This window comes from Phalacrocorax carbo, chromosome 3 (assembly GCF_963921805.1).
Source record: "Phalacrocorax carbo chromosome 3, bPhaCar2.1, whole genome shotgun sequence".
Taxonomy (NCBI): Eukaryota; Metazoa; Chordata; class Aves; order Suliformes; family Phalacrocoracidae; genus Phalacrocorax; species Phalacrocorax carbo.
The window spans coordinates 54,571,316-54,588,676 of NC_087515.1; the positions used below are offsets into that span (position 1 = coordinate 54,571,316).

The 17,361-nt window shown below is 45.1% G+C and overlaps 1 protein-coding gene across 1 annotated transcript; it reads right to left on the reverse strand.

Annotated features, from left to right (window-relative positions):
* Window positions 1-5,436: 5,436 nt before the first annotated feature.
* Window positions 5,437-17,089, reverse strand: LOC104045368 (solute carrier family 22 member 2). The gene is made up of 11 exons (XM_064446956.1): window positions 16,597-17,089; window positions 14,234-14,337; window positions 12,974-13,128; window positions 10,641-10,809; window positions 9,540-9,654; window positions 9,321-9,427; window positions 8,990-9,204; window positions 8,464-8,572; window positions 7,280-7,392; window positions 6,094-6,193; window positions 5,437-5,589 (listed from the first exon to the last, which is right to left on the reverse strand). Exons 1-11 carry the CDS (start codon window positions 17,005-17,007, stop codon window positions 5,523-5,525), a joined length of 1,665 nt encoding a protein of 554 aa, XP_064303026.1. The 5' UTR covers window positions 17,008-17,089; the 3' UTR covers window positions 5,437-5,522.
* Window positions 17,090-17,361: the final 272 nt, after the last annotated feature.

Consider the following 17,361-nt stretch of genomic DNA (forward strand, 5'->3'; position numbering starts at 1 on the left):
CTGGTAAATCTGTTTCATCTGGGTGTTTGGAAGCTGTAGCAAAGTCACCCCTTAGCACTTCGTGCAGCGAAGGGGACCCCATGTTTTTAGGCCAGCTCTTTCAAGCTTTGACTTCCTGCTGCTGAGCCCTTCCCAAGGGACGAACATCCTTGGGTTCTGCCCCTCCGACTTGCAGCGTGGTTATAGGACCTGAGGTCCAAGCAGTATGGCCTCTTGTCTCCCTACACAAAAGTTGCACTCCAACTTTCACTGGCACCTCAGGGGATCCGGTCTGTCAAGGATCCCATGGCAATTTAGGATGGCAAAGCAGCATGGCAGCCCTAATGTTAAGGCTGCTAGCCTATAAAAGGTCTGCCTTGAGTGTCTGCTACTGCACGTATTCAAATCAGAGTGCCTGCATGCATCATCTGGAACAAAAAATAATACATTTATTGTACGTCTCTGAGGATCTACTGGGTTTTGTTGTAGACATATAAATACAGTAGATGGCTGCCAGGTAGCTCATCCCTGGTAGCAATATCAGGCTCTGGGCTCTCCTGTATGATCTGATCAGAATCCACTTAACACCTTACAGAGGAACCAGGCAGTAATGGAAGGGGTGGAGGGTGGTTTCACAGACATCTGAAAAGCATCAATCTGCGCTTTGGCCACTGCTTAGGCAGCATGTGCAGCCACTCTGCCTTGAGAGGTGTCTGTCAGCATGGGGAAACGTGTCCTTCCTGGCACAGCCAGCCACTGCCCAGCAGCAAAAGGTGGCTTTTGAGCAGGAGAGCACCTTTGGGATGGTGGCAGGAGCATTCAGCATCTCGTTTAGCCATCCTACTTGCCCAGGGCAGGTGAGGAAGAGGGGTGAAGGCATGGATCCCTGGGGAAAGGAGAGCAGGCTGATGGCTTGGAAACCCTACTCAAGCTGGCTGTTGTACCTGTGTAAAGTAAAGCCAGGGAACACAACTCTTGGTCACATCCTCCTCTTGAAAACTTAGCAGTCCCGTCTAAGCATCTATGGCTGGCAGCTGCACCCTGTGTGTGCCCTGGCGTGCTCACCACCCTGGTCTCACCTCCTCTATGCAGCTGTGCCAGTGAGGGGACTACTGATGTCCCCAGAGGTGCTCACATCTGACAGGGACAGACCTGGCAGAGGTGTGGTTCAAAATTTGGGGAACAGGAGTGAAACCAAAGTGTGGTTTCAGTGCTTTCTCCTTCTAGCACGACTCACACCTGCTGGAGCACCCCCCAGGGTGAGGGTCGAGCTCCACATGCACTGAAGGAGTCACCTGGATTTACTGAAGCTATTGCAGAGTCAAAAGACACTTGGCCTGGTAAAAAATGGGGTGTGGAAGGAAAAGGACCCAGCCTGGCCAGAAACAGATGGCAACATAGCACAGGGTAGAGCATGGAGACTTTGTCTCTAGGAAAACTTAGGAAGACCATACATGAAACCACACACCCAGATGTTACTTTAGAAACCACCTAGAATAACAGCTTTTACAGTAGGAAATGCCAGAGTTAAAGTTACTAATGCTACCGTTGTGATAGGATTTCCAGAAAGCAGTGCAGTTGCAGTGAGGCCACAGAAAGTCTCTAATTTACTCCATATTCTGCTGCTAACCTCATTTGAAAAATTGCCATTGATGAGACATCCATTAAACCTAGTTTTCAGTGAATGTAAGCATATGGATTATTTGGTGGATCATGCTGTTAGCCACCAGGAGCATCATCTGACTTTTCCCCTTTCCTTCCAAGTCAAGAAAGAAGCAAAGAATTGATGAAGCACCCACTGAGCTCCAGCACCTCAAGCACTCATTTTGCCCCAGATCTGCCTTTATTGGGGCAGGAAGGCAGAAGAGGGCCAGCAGAGTAACCATAGCAAGCCCAGCCCTCAGCCCGATATGCAGGGGGCAAGCCAAGCCAACACGATGATCTTTTCCCCATTGCACTCTCACAGCTGCCAACACTCTGTGGCTTGGGGACTTCCCAAGCCAGAGGTCGTCTGCCTGCATTTCTGCTTCAGTCCCTCTGGGACTGTCCTTCCACAAATTTTTCTATTTGCCTTCTGAACACATTCATGCTTCTGGCATTCCATGGCATCTGGCAGCAGTAATTCATATGATGTGAGTGGGAAATTCATGAAAGAACACTTTCTTCTGCACAAAACTAAAAGTCTCTTCAGGCTGCTCACTCACCGCTCATTTCTGTAGTGAGCAGGAGTGCACTCATGAGCCCAGTTTACCTCCTCCAAGCTACACATCATTCTGCACGAAAGCAAGCATATTCATGCTTGTGTTTACGCATGTTTGTTTTCCTAATGCCATGAGTTTATTTTTTTGCATGGCCAAACTCCGAAACAGCTGTAAGGAATAAAGACTGAGGTGGGAGGGAAAGATGAGTCAAAAAAAGGATGTGGTATTTTAAGTAGCTCTCCTTCAATAACATGCTGTAAAATCACTGCTCTAGTGCTTTTGAAGGTTGATGGGTCCTCTCCAGAGCCCTTGAAGCACTTAAAATGTGATTCACATCATATTTGTCAATTTGTGTATATTCTCTGGATTTGGGTTTGTCTCCTGACCAGTCCCAGTTCTGGGAAAAGGCCCAATTTCATCATATTTACCGAATGTAGGGTGACACAGTGCCATACGTAGGGATGGGATTGGAGCAAGTTGCAGATAAAATCTAGTACATCCATTGTTTTGATCACACAATAGGCAGGGGAGGCGGATACCACATAAGCTTTGTACTGGTGTGTAGGATGTGATTTTCTGCCATTTCATCAACAAAAGCACACAAAACACCCTGACAAAACAACATTGTTAAGATTACAGCCTGCAGACAATAAGCCTTAATGAGTCTCCAAATAGCAGCAATGCTGGCGTGGTGGTGTTTGGATGTCAGTGCTGACAGCAACAGCAGAGGACAAGAAGAGTGCTTAGAAAGTGCTGCCCTGGACCACATCTGCAGCCAGGCTGTCATCAGATGATGCCAGGGAGAACATCAGGAACTTTGTAAAAGTAAAGAGCAATTATTTCCAAAATCCAGTCACTGAAGGTTGGTGGGTACCCTGAAACATGGAGTTTTATGTTCTTTTTAGGCACAGTCCTTACTGTGGTTTGAAGTAGTTGGGCGGGGGACAGGGTCTTCTTAAAAGGCCAGTCTCACTTGCATTAACCTGCACACTGCCATGTCCAGGGGCTCCCTGGGTTGCCTCAGCCAGCCAATGGTTGGGTCCTGAAGTGCTCCTTCAGCCAAGCTCCAGGGACAGCCCTGCCACAGAGCTGGTTATGCTCCAGCAGCCCCAGAAGCAGACAAGATTCAGCTGCTATTAATGGGAAGGGAAGCTGGCAAACTACTGTTTTATCTAAGGCAGGATGTTAGACATCTTGTCTCACACCCTGGAGGAAATCCACTCCTACCACACGCCCAGGACACAAAAGCTCTCTGCACTTCTGCACTTAGAGAGCAACCATGTGCAGCTGGACCAGATTTTACATGTTTCATTGATTTCCCAACTCCAGGAACTAATACATGAAATGACAAGACTGCCAGCAAAGAATTCGGTGAAGCACATTTGCCCTTGTGCTCATTAAGGTGCCACCAGAAGCAAATGCCAATATAACTTGTAGGTGACTGCAAAGCGAAGGCACGCCAGAGACTGCCACCTCTGCAGCTCTTGCTGTGGCAGTAGCAGTGCTTATTAAAAAAAATACCAGTGTGACATGTAAGGATCTTGAGAGTCAGCTTTTGTAGTTACTCATTCATTCACCCCCATATTTGCTTTGCTTGACTTCCTGCTTCCTCCCCCATTTTCTTTCTGCACAGAGTTTTCAACAGGTTTTGAATCAATGAACTATAATAAACACAGCTGTTCTGACAGATTCCTTTTGTTGCAGAGGAGAGACATATCTGCAGTCACAGCAGGTCACCAGCTCCACAGGACACATCCCCACTGTCCCTCTTGCCCATCTCAGGACCAGATTGTTCCTCTCTGATCCTGAAGCAAGTACTAGTTTTGCAAATCCCTGGGCCAAAGTCACTTCACTCCAGACCTGTCCTTATCTTCTCAGAGCAACCTTGTCATGGCCCTGCTTCGCTGGACAACACGCTTCCCTGCCTTTGAGGCCCTCACAGCAACACTGAACATTAACTCGGGCTTGGGCCAGTTGAAAGCAAGGGCAAGATCACCGTACTGCCACACTGGGAAGCAATCCTGGGGGAATAGCACACTGCCTGCGAGAGTTCAGCAGCACTCTGCTCAGCTGGAAGCTCTCTCCCTGCAGGTGATCATTAAATGGCAGTAGTGTCTTCTACCCTGCTTACAGCATCCTTATCGAAAAACAGCTTTCCCCAACAGTGTTAGGGACCAACAAGACAGAAACAATAAAGGGGAGCCACAGTACCATTGTGCCTGTTTTCTCCTGCAACCGCAAGACTGTTACAGTCACTAAGTGGGAAGGACGGGGGAAATTGTGAAAGGTGCTGGATGTTTCTTCCAGATCCAGTGTTGTCCCAATAGTCTCCACGGCACAAGGACCCCTGGCCAAATGCCAACTCAGAGTCCTGTATGTTCCTAAGCCTGAGCCCAGCTCACTCCTAAGGGATTACCCTGCAGGGCTGCCCCTCCAAACATGTAGAGATACAGCTTTGTCCTGGCCCAGGCCCCATCCTAAGCCTCCAGTGGAGCAGGAATGAGGTGGGCTTTCAGTCCCTTGGCAGCTACAATGCTTTTCCCACCCTGACTGGAGCCTCAACATAGTAATTTTAATACAATTCTGCATGTCTCTGCATGCACACATTTATAATGTTATAGAGGCTTAGGAAAACAGTCTTGTTCAAAAAATATTATAGATTAGTGATCTTCATCACTATGAAAATGATATTAAGGCAAGAAAATGTAGTGATTACACATTGAAAACTGAGCAAGGCCTATGAAGGACTATGAGTCTCTCATGCACCCCCTTTCACGCTCTGGAGTTGCCACATGCCCATTTTTGTGAGTTTGAAGATAGCAGTAATATCCCCAATGTGAGCTACTGTACAGGCAAATTGACTTACATGAACACCATAACATGTAAAGGCTAGCAAAACAAAAAGAAGTTTGTGCAAATCTGTTGCAAGTCTACAACAATACTACAACTGTTTGAGGTTAGTAGTCATCTCGGCTCCGTAACAGAAATAAACCTCTTTTATACTATGCTGCCCCTTCATAAAACAACAAAGTAAGACTTCGTGAAGGCTCATAAAGTTCTGTTGGGATGGACCCCATCATCCCCAAGGTAAGATCTGCCCCCATGTTGAGGCCCACACAGGTGGTACAAAAAGTTCCCAGCTCTGAAACATATTTATACTGTATCGTACAGAGCAGGAAGCAGCTATGCAGTAATACGGACAGTCCCCTTAGAAACCCCCAAACATTGTAAATAAAGGATAGACAGACAAAAAGGGGGCAAGACAGAAGAGAGTATTTATTCCAATTTGCCTTTCCATGCTAGCAACTTAAAGCAGGCTACCCAGAAAGAGTTATGCATTCTTCAATCATGTGCTACTTCTGATGTTTGGACATGGAGGTAGATCTTTTTGGCCTTTGGAGCACTTTGCCTGCAAGAATAATAAGGTATGAGCAGCAAACCAGGAATGGAGGTGTTCAGTGAGCACCTGACTTCAAGTTCTTCACTTGCCCTGCCTCTTCCCCAGAGAAAATGAGCAGCTAACCCTCAAAACCTCTAGACTTCCTCTGGCTCCTCAGTAGATACCAGTGTTTCACTCACTGCACAAGTAGCTGCTGTCTGGCATGCCCTTTTTCTGTTCCATAAGCTCAGTTAGGTTCTTTAAGCACAAACAACATTTACAATAGTGTTGCAGCAGGTTTGAGAGACTAGTGCAGCTATTCACAGGCTGATAAAGGCCTATGCTGCTTGTTTTCAGATGCCTAGGTAAAGTGGTAAAAAGAAAATCTCTCCAGCTAGAGTCTGGGAATTAACTAGCAACTTCTTGGAAGCATAGGAGGCAGCCAAGCAACCCCTGGGCTTCCCCAAGAGCTTTGGGCAGGGATTTTGCACAATTTCAAGTGAAAGCTGCCAAGAGTTCATCATCCTGACTCACCCGTGAAAGTTTTCAACGTCTTCAACAGTCTCAGGCAAAACTCTTCCTTTAGTTTCAGGTAGAAGCAACACCAATCCACCCGCAATCAAACCAAGAACAGCTTCAAATTAAACAGATGCACAAAGAACTCGTTGGCATATACCGATTTCCCACGTATACATGACTTTCTACTGCCTCGCACAAAAGACTCATAAATGGCATTTTATTTTGTTGTTCATCCAAGATGTGTGCATCAAGGTTCTATATGCAAAACCAGCGTGCCACCTCTGGAGGATGTGGCAGCCATGTGGAGACAGCAATGAGCCAAGTTCAGTTGCAAGTTATGCACTGAACTAGGGCATCTCAGGCAGGATAGACAACAGTAAAGAGGAAAGAATCCTTTCTAGTCTGAGTGTATGCCAGGAAACAGACTCATTTTTTCTGCTATTTACGTAACAAGATTTAGAAAACATATACACAATGTATTATCTCCTGCACGATGTCACTATCTTCTCCCCTGATAATTTCTTTTATCCACTTTGTACATATTTGGTGTCTATATTTTAAATCTACCAAGTGCCATCCTAAACATGCTGTCTGTAAAAAACTGCATATTGCCATTCAAGATATTTTTCTATAAATAGTGTGCTGATTTAACGATTCAGAAAAGTTTTGCAGACCCTGACCTGAGAGTTCAGGTCACTAGTCTGCAAACACTCATCTTGCATTTATTTACCAAACTCTTTCCAAATAGCTGGAGCACAGCCAGTTAACAGACTGTCAGAAAAGCTGAAGTGTAACAGCCATGCTTGTACTCCATTAAATAGGCAATTATGTGAAATTCTAGGGTTTGGCTTTAGGTCTGAGACACTATACTTCACAGAAGAGCAGTAATTGATCAGATTTGAATTCATCAAAATATTAATTTCATCAAAACATTAGAACATTTCTCAGCTCTTTCCCATCTGTTGAACCTGTATTCACCTCTACCTTCCTCTAAAATGCAAGGAACAATAATAAGGGAAAAGACAGGAATGCATAAACAAGCTCCAGGTTGTTATAAACTTAATGTTATGGCTTTTGTAGATGGGAGGCGGCACCTGATGGATTTGGGGCAATGGTCTTAGCTGCTTTTCCATCCCTTTGAAACTTGGGCCCTGCTGCTGCACCCCAGGAGCAGCCAGCAAGGAGATAAGGAGACACTTACCAAAGACTATCAGCGGTAGATCGTGCCAGACTTCCACCAGTCTGTAGACAATGAATGGGACAATGACTCCACCAACATCGCACAAGGAGGAGCAGACCATCACCCCAAGGTTCCTGGTTAAACAGCAAAGGGGTCACGTTAGCATCACAGTACTGCAGATGGAAGGGCACTGATCACAGGTCTGACCCTTGCACAGGACATGCAGCTCAGCAGACCACAAAATGTCAAAAGAGTTTGCAAAGCCCTAGTTTTCCATTGGTGGGCACATTCAGAAGTTACTTAGACCTAAGTGTTGCAAGAATAAAGAAATTAGCAAATAGGAACAGGAGGGTATATCTGTATTTTCACACTTGTAGGCAAATTCCCAAGGTTAAAGATAGAGGAGAATTGGGCCCGAAGTGTCTGAGGGAAGTCTCCAGATAAAATAAAAGTATAAAAACATTAGTTTCAGTATATCGTAGGTGACCTAGTGCAAGGGGTGGCAGACGATCCTTCTGTTTGCTATAAACCATTAATAAAATTTAAATCTCCACTGTATTCATTGTGGAGAGACAAATAAGATTAATAGAGTCTCATGATTTCATATGTTGTGTAGCTTCATACAGTGTCTCTCCAATGAAGAAAGGAGGAGTAAGATTCAGCTGGTCAGAGCAGCCATCTTCTCTGCAGGCAATGGCCTACAGTCACTGGGTAGAAAAAGGAAATTTTGAAAAATTAATTCCCAGGCTTCAGATTTCTGCAGCGCAGATATCCACTTCTGAGCTATTCACCCTGCAGCCTACTTACAAATAGTGAAAAAATCCAAGGTGAAGGGCTTGAATAACACACGTTCTCCATAGCAGACTCTACTCTAGACAGATCCATTTAACAGTTATTTTGATTCAAACAAGATACAAATCCAAGCACTACATGGGACTTCAGAACCCTCATCCACCCTCGTTGCCTCCACTTTTCCCTTTATTTCAGTCACATGAGTTTTGATCTGCCTTAAGGTACATTTGTCATCTTCATAACTCTACTTTTTAAAACATTTTACTTATACTCCACCTACTGTACGTTCTGCAGTACCTGTGTACTTCCAAAGCATTTGAGGATAACTTAGTTTAGCATAAAACATAACATACACATTGGCCTCAATTATTTGTTTCCAAGCCAAATGCCAATGGGAAGGAGGATGCACCTACCTGATGTATGTTGGATACAGTTCAGTGTTTACAAAGCAAACCATTTCAAAAGCCATTGTGATTCCCATTCTCCCGATGCAAGCAGCAATCACTTTTAGCCAATGTATGTCTGCAGATAAAACGCATTCAACACACTTAAAAGTATCCCAGTGACTTAGCAGGAGTCGGTTAAAACACCAGTGTTATTTTAGGAAGGACCTCTGATCCCATACCCATTGATGTTTTTAAGGGACCTTGTTTCACCTGTATGAATGAGGGAATGGGAGCAGCCAGCACCACAAGAGCTGTGGCACAGGGATCAAGGTGCTTTGAGATTTATTATTAGTAGTGCTACAAATCAACCTCATTCCACTTCTGCAACACAAGAAGCGCTGCTAAAAGTCAGGGAGGCAGCACCCGACAGCAGGAGTGGGTTTGTGGACCTTTGGGGCTGGACCTCCAGAAAAGGGAGGAAGAGGTGGGTGCTGTTCCCAGGGGGCAATGCCAGGGTGGGAAGCCACCACATGGCCTCATGCAGGTCACTCACCCTCTGGGATCAGGGCTGTGACAAGGCAGGCAGCCCCAGCCACCAGGTTTGCTGCAGCCCAGGGGTAGCGCCGCCCAATGCGGTCGATGGTAACGATGATGATCAAGGCAGCTGGGAACTCAACAAGTGCAGAATAGAGGAAATCCAGGTACATGTTCCCAGCGGCTAGTCCCATGTGCATGATGAGCCCCTGGTAGAGGACAGAGCTAGTGAACCTGGGCAGAGAAAAGCATCACAGCTTCATTAGTTAGCCAGAGGACCGAGGTCTGTGTCCTGCTGGAGCCCTCTTAATCAGAGCTTCAAAAACAGCTCTCCAGCGTTTCCTTCTTACCAGTTGTACATCAAAATGAGTGTGTTTTTCCTCATCTGTGGTGTCTTGACAAGGTCAATGAGTGAAGGACTCTGCTTTCCACCATCTTCCTCTTCAAATTTAATATCCTGCAGAAGAGCCAGTACAAAGTACAGTGTACAGTAAGTTTCTACTGGGAGGAACTGATGGAAGGGACTATCATGATGCTTGCTTACATGAATGAACAAACTCTGAGCTTACCTCAGAATGGGAAGGCATCTTTTTCCGATTTTTTTTAGCTATATCACTGACAATTTTCATAGCTTTGACATTTTTTCCTTGAGAGATCAGCCACCTGGGAGACTCTGGGAGGCACCTACAATGCAAGTGGATATTATTATATACCAAAACATAAAGCTCACATAGTGCTCTCATGTATGGAGACTGTGGAGAGAGGGCTTTGTCTGAATAGAGGCAGGTGGGATTTTTCTTTGTTTGTTTTTTTTCATGTGCCACCCCCACCCTCCCTTAACCTCCCCTCCAACTGGGAGAAGTGGTATATTCTGCTGCTGAAATGGGAAGAGGAGCAGTTGCGGTAGTGGCTTTAGTGAGAAATTAGTTTACTGAAGAAAAATCAAGGAAGGTCGTTGCGCAAAAGTAACGCTACCATTTTTCAGCCTGTTTTCCACAAACATGCTCCTCTTAGGGAGTAATTTTCCAGTTGTGCCATCACAGGTTAAGAAGAAGTAAACAAGCAGAAATAGTTAACCAATTCACAAAAATGGGAAAAGAAAGACCATGAATCTCTTTCTACTATTACTAACCTCTCAACCCATTCAAACAAATTCTTAAACCAAAGCACTCAAACTGAAAACTGTCAATCAAAAAGAGAAGAGATAATCCAAAATAAAGGTGAACCCACATGCCTTCTTTTAGTTGGACCACAAAAATCTTCAACTTTTTTCCTTAAAAGAACATGTAAACAACCTGTTATGGTTATGTTAGCATTCAACAATCTCTCAAGAACCATCTTTTCAATGTACAATCCACTAAATTATGTCAAGGCATTTCTTTTCCTTTATGAAATCCTTAATGAAGATAATATATGATATTAAACCACTCTCCCCCAAAGTGGTCTTTCTTTTAAACAGAAGTCAGGTGTGGTACACGGACTAGGACGCAATGAAGTGCCCGTTGCTGAGGGATCCTTTTTCCTACTCGTTTTTGCTGTGTACCTCTTCTTTGCACTGAAGCACACACAACTGAAAAGCAGTGCCAAATCTCCCTCGGTATCAAGCCCTGGGAGGCAGAAGCAGCTGTTTTTTGGGGTGTTGGTCAGAGGTACAACGAAAGCCCATTTACCAGTAGTAGAGCAGGAAGAAGCAGCTCGGCAGGGTGACGGTGAGCTGCAGCCACCGCCAGTGAGGGATGGCATAAGCGATGGCATCAAAGACCAGGAGCCCAACTGAGAAGGCCGTCTGGTAGAGGATGCCCACCATCCTCCGGTACTTCGGACCGACGACTTCCGTCACTGCAAACATGCACAGAGACAGGTGAATGACAGCTCAGCCATGACCACTCAGTGCAGCAGTAACTTGCTCCGTGGGGATGCTGGAAGACCAATTCTGTGTTAACACTCTGAAGAAACCATCTTGGTAATCCTGGACTACCTGGCATAAAGCCTCCAGACAAAATCCCCTGGTGCTTATAAAGGAAGGTTTGCTTTTTTGTCATCCAAACTCTCAGCAGAGGAGAAAACACTGCTCCTGCTGTTACACTGGCCTAAGGCAGCCAGTATTGTCATCTGTCGTGGAAATCTCCCAGTAAATCAAACATTCCTGAAAGTGCACAGACAGATTTTGTTGTAAAATCTGATGCTGACCTACATAACATCTCCAACCCAATAACAAAACATCATATTTTGTTTTCTAAGTGCAGCCTTTCAGCCTGCATCTCACTCTAAGTATATAAGAAATGCTTGTACCACAGGATGGCACATGGCTTCCTGGTCAGGAGGGCTCACGACTCATCGGCACTTTGCAACTACACATCACAGGTTAAGTCCTGTTGATACAGAGCTAAAACTATTCAAGCAGACAGGCACAAGTACACTCAAAATTTTGCATCTGGTTGTGTGATTTCAAGAAAACAAACCAATTAGAAAAATAATGGAAAACAATTACTTAGCAACTGATGGAAGTGCTGTGTTTTGGAGTCACAGATTAGCTAATACTGCTTGGCCAAACAATGCATAGAGACAAACACATCTCCCCAGGCTCAGTAGGACTGAGTGAAAAGCAGCTGAAGGGTAGACAAGTGTCCCAGGAGAGCATGACAACAAGGTTGCTCTGTCCTTGTACGCTTCTCTGGGCATTCAGTATTGGCCATCCTCAGGGAGAGGATACAAGTTTAAAGGGGCTTTGGGGCTGATTCTGGGTGACTTCTCTCTCATGAGAGAGTTTCAAGGAGACTCCAGAAGTAACAAAGTATAACTGAGGGAAAATATCAGGATAGGGCAAGTCATTGTCCTGATAGGGATTTTATGCTCTAAAATAGCATAAAGTTCCCCAGAAGAGGTGATGAAGATTTCTTTTGTGCCAGGAAAAGATTTAAGAGGCCCAGCAAGCATCTAGAATATGCACAGAAAGGAACAATCATGTCTTGGCAGAAGATGGTCTGGACTGTGGGCTAGATGCTTTTGTTTTATTTATACCAGACATCTGGATAACTACATTAGCAAGATGTCCCTGCTAACAGACTTCTTAGAAGTTTAGAGTGTTGTCATTTACATTTTTTCCACTATCACAGTGAACTGGATCGCTCAGAGCTATTTGATAGAGCCACCTGACATTCTAATCCAGAAAAGGCTTCTATTGGGCAACTTTTAACATATTTTATTTGCTGCTTCGGTGATTGCTTGGTGTCGGGTATTTTTGACAAGAGCCTGAACTCCACATCGGAGAAGTCAGAGAAGTCCCAGGAAGCTCTATCATGAACCAGAAAGTGGTCCTGAGCTGGCCCCAACACTGCTGCCATGCAGCCGTGCTTCACCACCAGACGCAATCAGTGCAAGGTGCTGGGAGAGGCATCAGCACAGTCTGGCTCAAATATCTTTGCAATCCCTGGGTTGGCCTCCGCTCAGACAAGTGCACAGATACCCAAACAGCTTGTCTTTTTCTCAGCCAGTACATGCTGTTCTTCATTTATTTTTAGGCTGTAAAGACTCTGTTTGCTCTTTAATGCTCTTTGTGTCATAAAAATTCCTCCAATTTTCCCCACCCTCTACCTGCTTCTTTAATGGCCTCCTCTGTCATTACTCAAACTGTGATGGGGCTGGAGAGGTTGCAGTCTGCCCCGGGGCCATGGCCTTCCCCAGCCAGTGCCTGGCAGGAGTGAGAAGAGCCTGGGGGCTCAGACCTGCAAAGGGGATCTGCACCATAGAGGAAAGCCTATCTTGAGGTAACAGCCCTAATATGTCACTGCTCACTTGAGATTTGAAGCCTACTGTTGCATCGCCCTAATGACAGTGTTTGAAAAAGTCCTGGGAAGTCAGAGGGAGAAAACTCCTTACTAAAACATCATGGAAGGCATTTTTAAAATGTCTTTTGTTCTTTTTTTGTTTGTTTGGTTGGTTAGGTTTTTTTTTCTTCATCTTCTGCAGCCAGTCTTGTTCCTGGGAAAAGGTCTGAACTCACCCAGGATGTAGCCTGCGGTCCAGCAGCCCTTGCTGACCAGCCCTTGCAAGAACCGGAGGATGACTATCCACAGGTAGGTGGGCACGAAGACCAGAAGGATTCCACAAACAACATTTGCAAGAATTGTGTTTAAGAGGCAAAATTTACGGCCAAACCTGGATTGGAAGATAACATGTGTAAAGGAAAGCACTAGTCATGAAAACAAAGGCATTTTAAACTAGTAAGAGCTTTGTGCATCTTTGGTTGGGAAAAAAATCTAACTTTGCTGTACAAGGGATAGATACATACTGACTTTTATTCTTAGCCCATTGCTCACTTATCTGCTTTTCTATTCCCTGAAAAATTACTGTGCGAATTGCTCTGCAATTCCACAAAGACTTTCAGGAAAAAGAAACATTTCCCAAGTTAAAGAACAATAGTCCTGTATTTACACATATTTGGACTGTGACTGTTACCTCTGAATTTCAGAACAGGTATTATAGTAATCTGTTTTTTTTATAATGGCAGTGAAGAATAAGTATTGGTTAATATTATGATTCTGATATCTCTGCATGCACCAGATTTATAACAGGTATATATACCACAACCTTAACCTCCAAAAATCTAACATGGATGGATCTTGTTGTGAGTGGGCTGCATTTCACAGATTTCACAGAGCAACTCAGAGCCTGCAGGAGGGCAAAAAGGGAAAAAAGGGCCTTCAAATACTGGCATTTGCTTTTTAACCCCAGCCGCCTGGGCTAGGGTGGCTGTCTCTGCTATTTCTGAACAGGGAGCTAAAGATGCCAGGACACAGGGATTTCTGCTTTCTCACAGCAGCTGCTGTTGTACCTGTCTGGCAATCTCTGCATGTACTACTTCAAAGTTTCTCCAAAGGAAGCAAGATGTTTCCAAGTTCAGCCACACAGAGTGTGACAGGTCACGTGGGGGCTCCAAACCAGCATTTCCTGGCTTCTGTTAACGCCCCCAGGGCTCTGGTGTGGCATGGCAAAGAGTTTGGAGTGTATGGTCCTAAAATAGTCCTCTCAGGCTCTGCAGGACTTGCCAAGTGGAAGATTTGTGCAAACCACCAGGTATGACCTAAGAGACAGAGTACTCGTTCCTCATGCCATGACTGAACATCCAGGTGGTTGACCTTATTTTGAGAAAACCAGAGATGGTAGCAGTTGCACAACCTTTCTCTCCCTTTTCTAAGCATAGCTGCTGAACACTGATAAAGGAGGTCAGAGGGTTTTACTGTCAGCCCTGGCTGACACATACCTGTCTGCTATGTAGCCAATGTTTATGGAGCCAATAAAAAACCCAGCATTCACAGAAGACTGAAAGAGGTCCAGCTTCCAGGAGTCCTCACACACCAGGTTAAACTAGAGGAGCAACCACAGTTAGAAGCAAGAGAGTGAAACAAGGAGCTGGCTCACATCCACAAGTTTCCTTTGCTTCAGATAAAGATTTAAATTTGTTTCTGGGTCAATGACCATTTTATCAGCACCCAAAAACCCTACTGGCTTAATTAAGTGTCCAACATTAAAAACAGGATCAAGCCCTTGAGCAGTTTCCTGGTATTTCCCATTCATGTCTCCTCTCTTGTTACTGAAAATAACATAACTGAGTTATTACGTGTCAAGATTGGGACCCTAATTTCTGTTAGGTTTTGTTGATCAAATCAGCATGGATGTGATGATCACCCTGGACTTTTCAAACAGCTTTTTTTGTGGCTGATGGTGAATATTTCTAAGCAGTTCTTGTTGCCTCATACCCTCATATGCCACAGTAGTCCCTGCAGACCTCTCAGGACTAAGGGAGATGCCTTCACTAAAGGTATCCTAGCAGCTTGCAGAAGCTTGCCTCGTCCTGCTTCCTGTGGAGCACCAGCTCCCCAAAGGAGGGCTGGTGGGAGGACATACCTACATCTGTCCCTGAGGTTACAGCATTTTCTCTCTGCTCTGGCCTTTTGCTCAACTAAATTGTCCTACAGCCTAATATGCCTGGAGAACAGGTATTTTGTATCCAGGGCCAAGCTTTATACCACATGCATACACATATATATTTGCCATCTGGCCTTAGTTGTCTTACCTTACTTAAGTAGATATATGTAAAAGCTACTGGAGAATAAATTATTTCAAAAAGCTGTCCTAACATGACTGAGAGTCTCTTCCCATCCTACTGGTAGCTGGTTTTATTTAAAGCTATGCATCTTTAATCGACATAAAACCAGATGTTCCTCCTGATGCTCTGTGGGACTTCCCATGAGGATATTCTTTCATGTGTAAATTTTTCCTTCGAGTGAAGTAACATGCTTTACCCTGTGTGATTCTTTCCCTTGCTTAGCAGCCAGAGCAAGGAACAACACAACAGAGCCTGAGGGCCTTCACGCTAACAGTCAAACCCAGGAGAAAAACATATTGCCAAAATGCACGCAGAGGCATGTGATGGTTATCCTGTGAAGGAAGCGGCCCGCGGGCCTGGCTGTGCATCCCCCTCAGAAGAAAAGCGAAGATGACTGATGGGAAAGCGTGACTGCACGAATCCACACAGACTGCAAGTTTTCAGGTTCCCACAACCTCAAGAGATCGTGGTGGGGGCATCTGGACCACAGCATGTGCGTAAGCCTTTTGCAGCGAGGTATGCCGGCTCCACTGCTGCTTTGTAGAACCCCTGGGTCACCCTCTATAGAGGTGTCTCACTTCCTCACTTTAATATCACACAGTCCATATTTTGCTGAAAGAAGTACATTTACAGTATGCTGCCTAAAATCTAGCTCTAACCTCTTGCAAAACTATAAATGCTGAAGTTGCTAGAGCATAGGATTTACCTGCTGCTGTGCTTGTACTAGATATATGGGGGAAAGAATCCCAAATTTCTAGAAATACCAAATCTCTAAAAATTTGGTGGAACTTTCTATGGCAAAATCAAGTTTGTCATACCAGATACTGATTTGTTTTTGAAGTTAAAGCACCCAAAACTCTGAAGTACGCTAAGTAGCTTAAATGCCATTTTCAGTTTATTCACACATCATCTGAGAACACAGAACCATTGGATTTTCTGCAACTTATTCCTGAATTAATCTGTTTAATTGTAGGAGATTATTACTTTTCCCCCACCCATAGTCATTCAATTATATTTGAAACAAATTTTAAAAGACACTCTTCATTAAAAAAAAAAAAAAAAAAAGAAATCAAGACCTTCACATCTAGGTGCAGATCCCAGGAAGATTGGAAGGTCTGTGCCACACACCCACTTGGGGATCGGCCGGTTTTATTTGTAGTGCTGCAAGCTGCTGATCCCTCACGGCGCTGTTTACACACCTCCACCAATCGGACCTCTCATGTGATGGGAGTTTCATTCAGAACTGGACTTTATCTACCTAGGGATTTATTTGCTGGAATATGCTTCGCTCCCCAGCTGGAGATATAAGCCTCCTGATCAGCCAAGGCAATGCTTCAGAGCAAGGACAGAGGGAAGAGAGCTTGCAAAGCACCCTGCGCAAGTTTGCAGCAAGAGGATCGCCTCATCCAGGTAAGCAGGTGTCATTTTAACACAGCCTAGGCTACACCAACCCTCTCCCACATCCCTCGGCTTCTCTGTAACTGAGGAGGCAAGGGAAGGGGGGTGCTTGTTTTTACCTCGGTCACAAGAGAGGTCCCTTGGGAGTCGTAGACCCAGCCATCCCGGCAGGGACCGAGGGGGACGGTGCTCCGGTTGCCCATGAGGCTGCTGAGGGGGTCCGTGCAGCTGATGCTCGTTACGTTCCATTCCACTTCATACCTCCTGCAGCGGCTGCTGAAACCAGCCCCGTGGCTGCCCCACTCAGGAACCGTGTGATTCAGCTGCTCCTCCAGGCTCCAGCCACACCGCTGGCTCAGCTCAGCCACCCCAGGGCTGAAGCAGCGATGCTCAGGGATGAACCCAAAGAAGACGACACCCACGTACACCGGGGTGAAGGCAGCAGAAAGCAAACACAGGACAAAGAAGGTTTGCTTCTGGAACCTGTCAAATTCTCCAACATTCTCCAAAATATCATCTAGGGTTGGCATTTTGGCATCAAACCCACCCCAAAAACGTCATCTAGGTCTTCTCTGCAGCACTGATATATTTAGTTGGCAGCAAAGCTATTTAAGTAACAAAGACATTTGACCAAAAGTCAAGTCTGACTCCATAAATTATTAAACTACATGTTGCAAGCTTTATTTTTTAGGTTTCATTTGGAATCAGGCCTTAATTCACCTAGGGAGAATTTGCATTTAACCCCTAATCAGAGCACATATGTTCCTTTTCTCCAGAAAAGCTGCTAACAGCCACAGCACTTTGGGGTTTTTTTTTATTAGCCAAACCAGCTGCTCAAAGAGTCATTTTAAGGGGCAAGCATAGATGGAAAATTCCACCAAAAG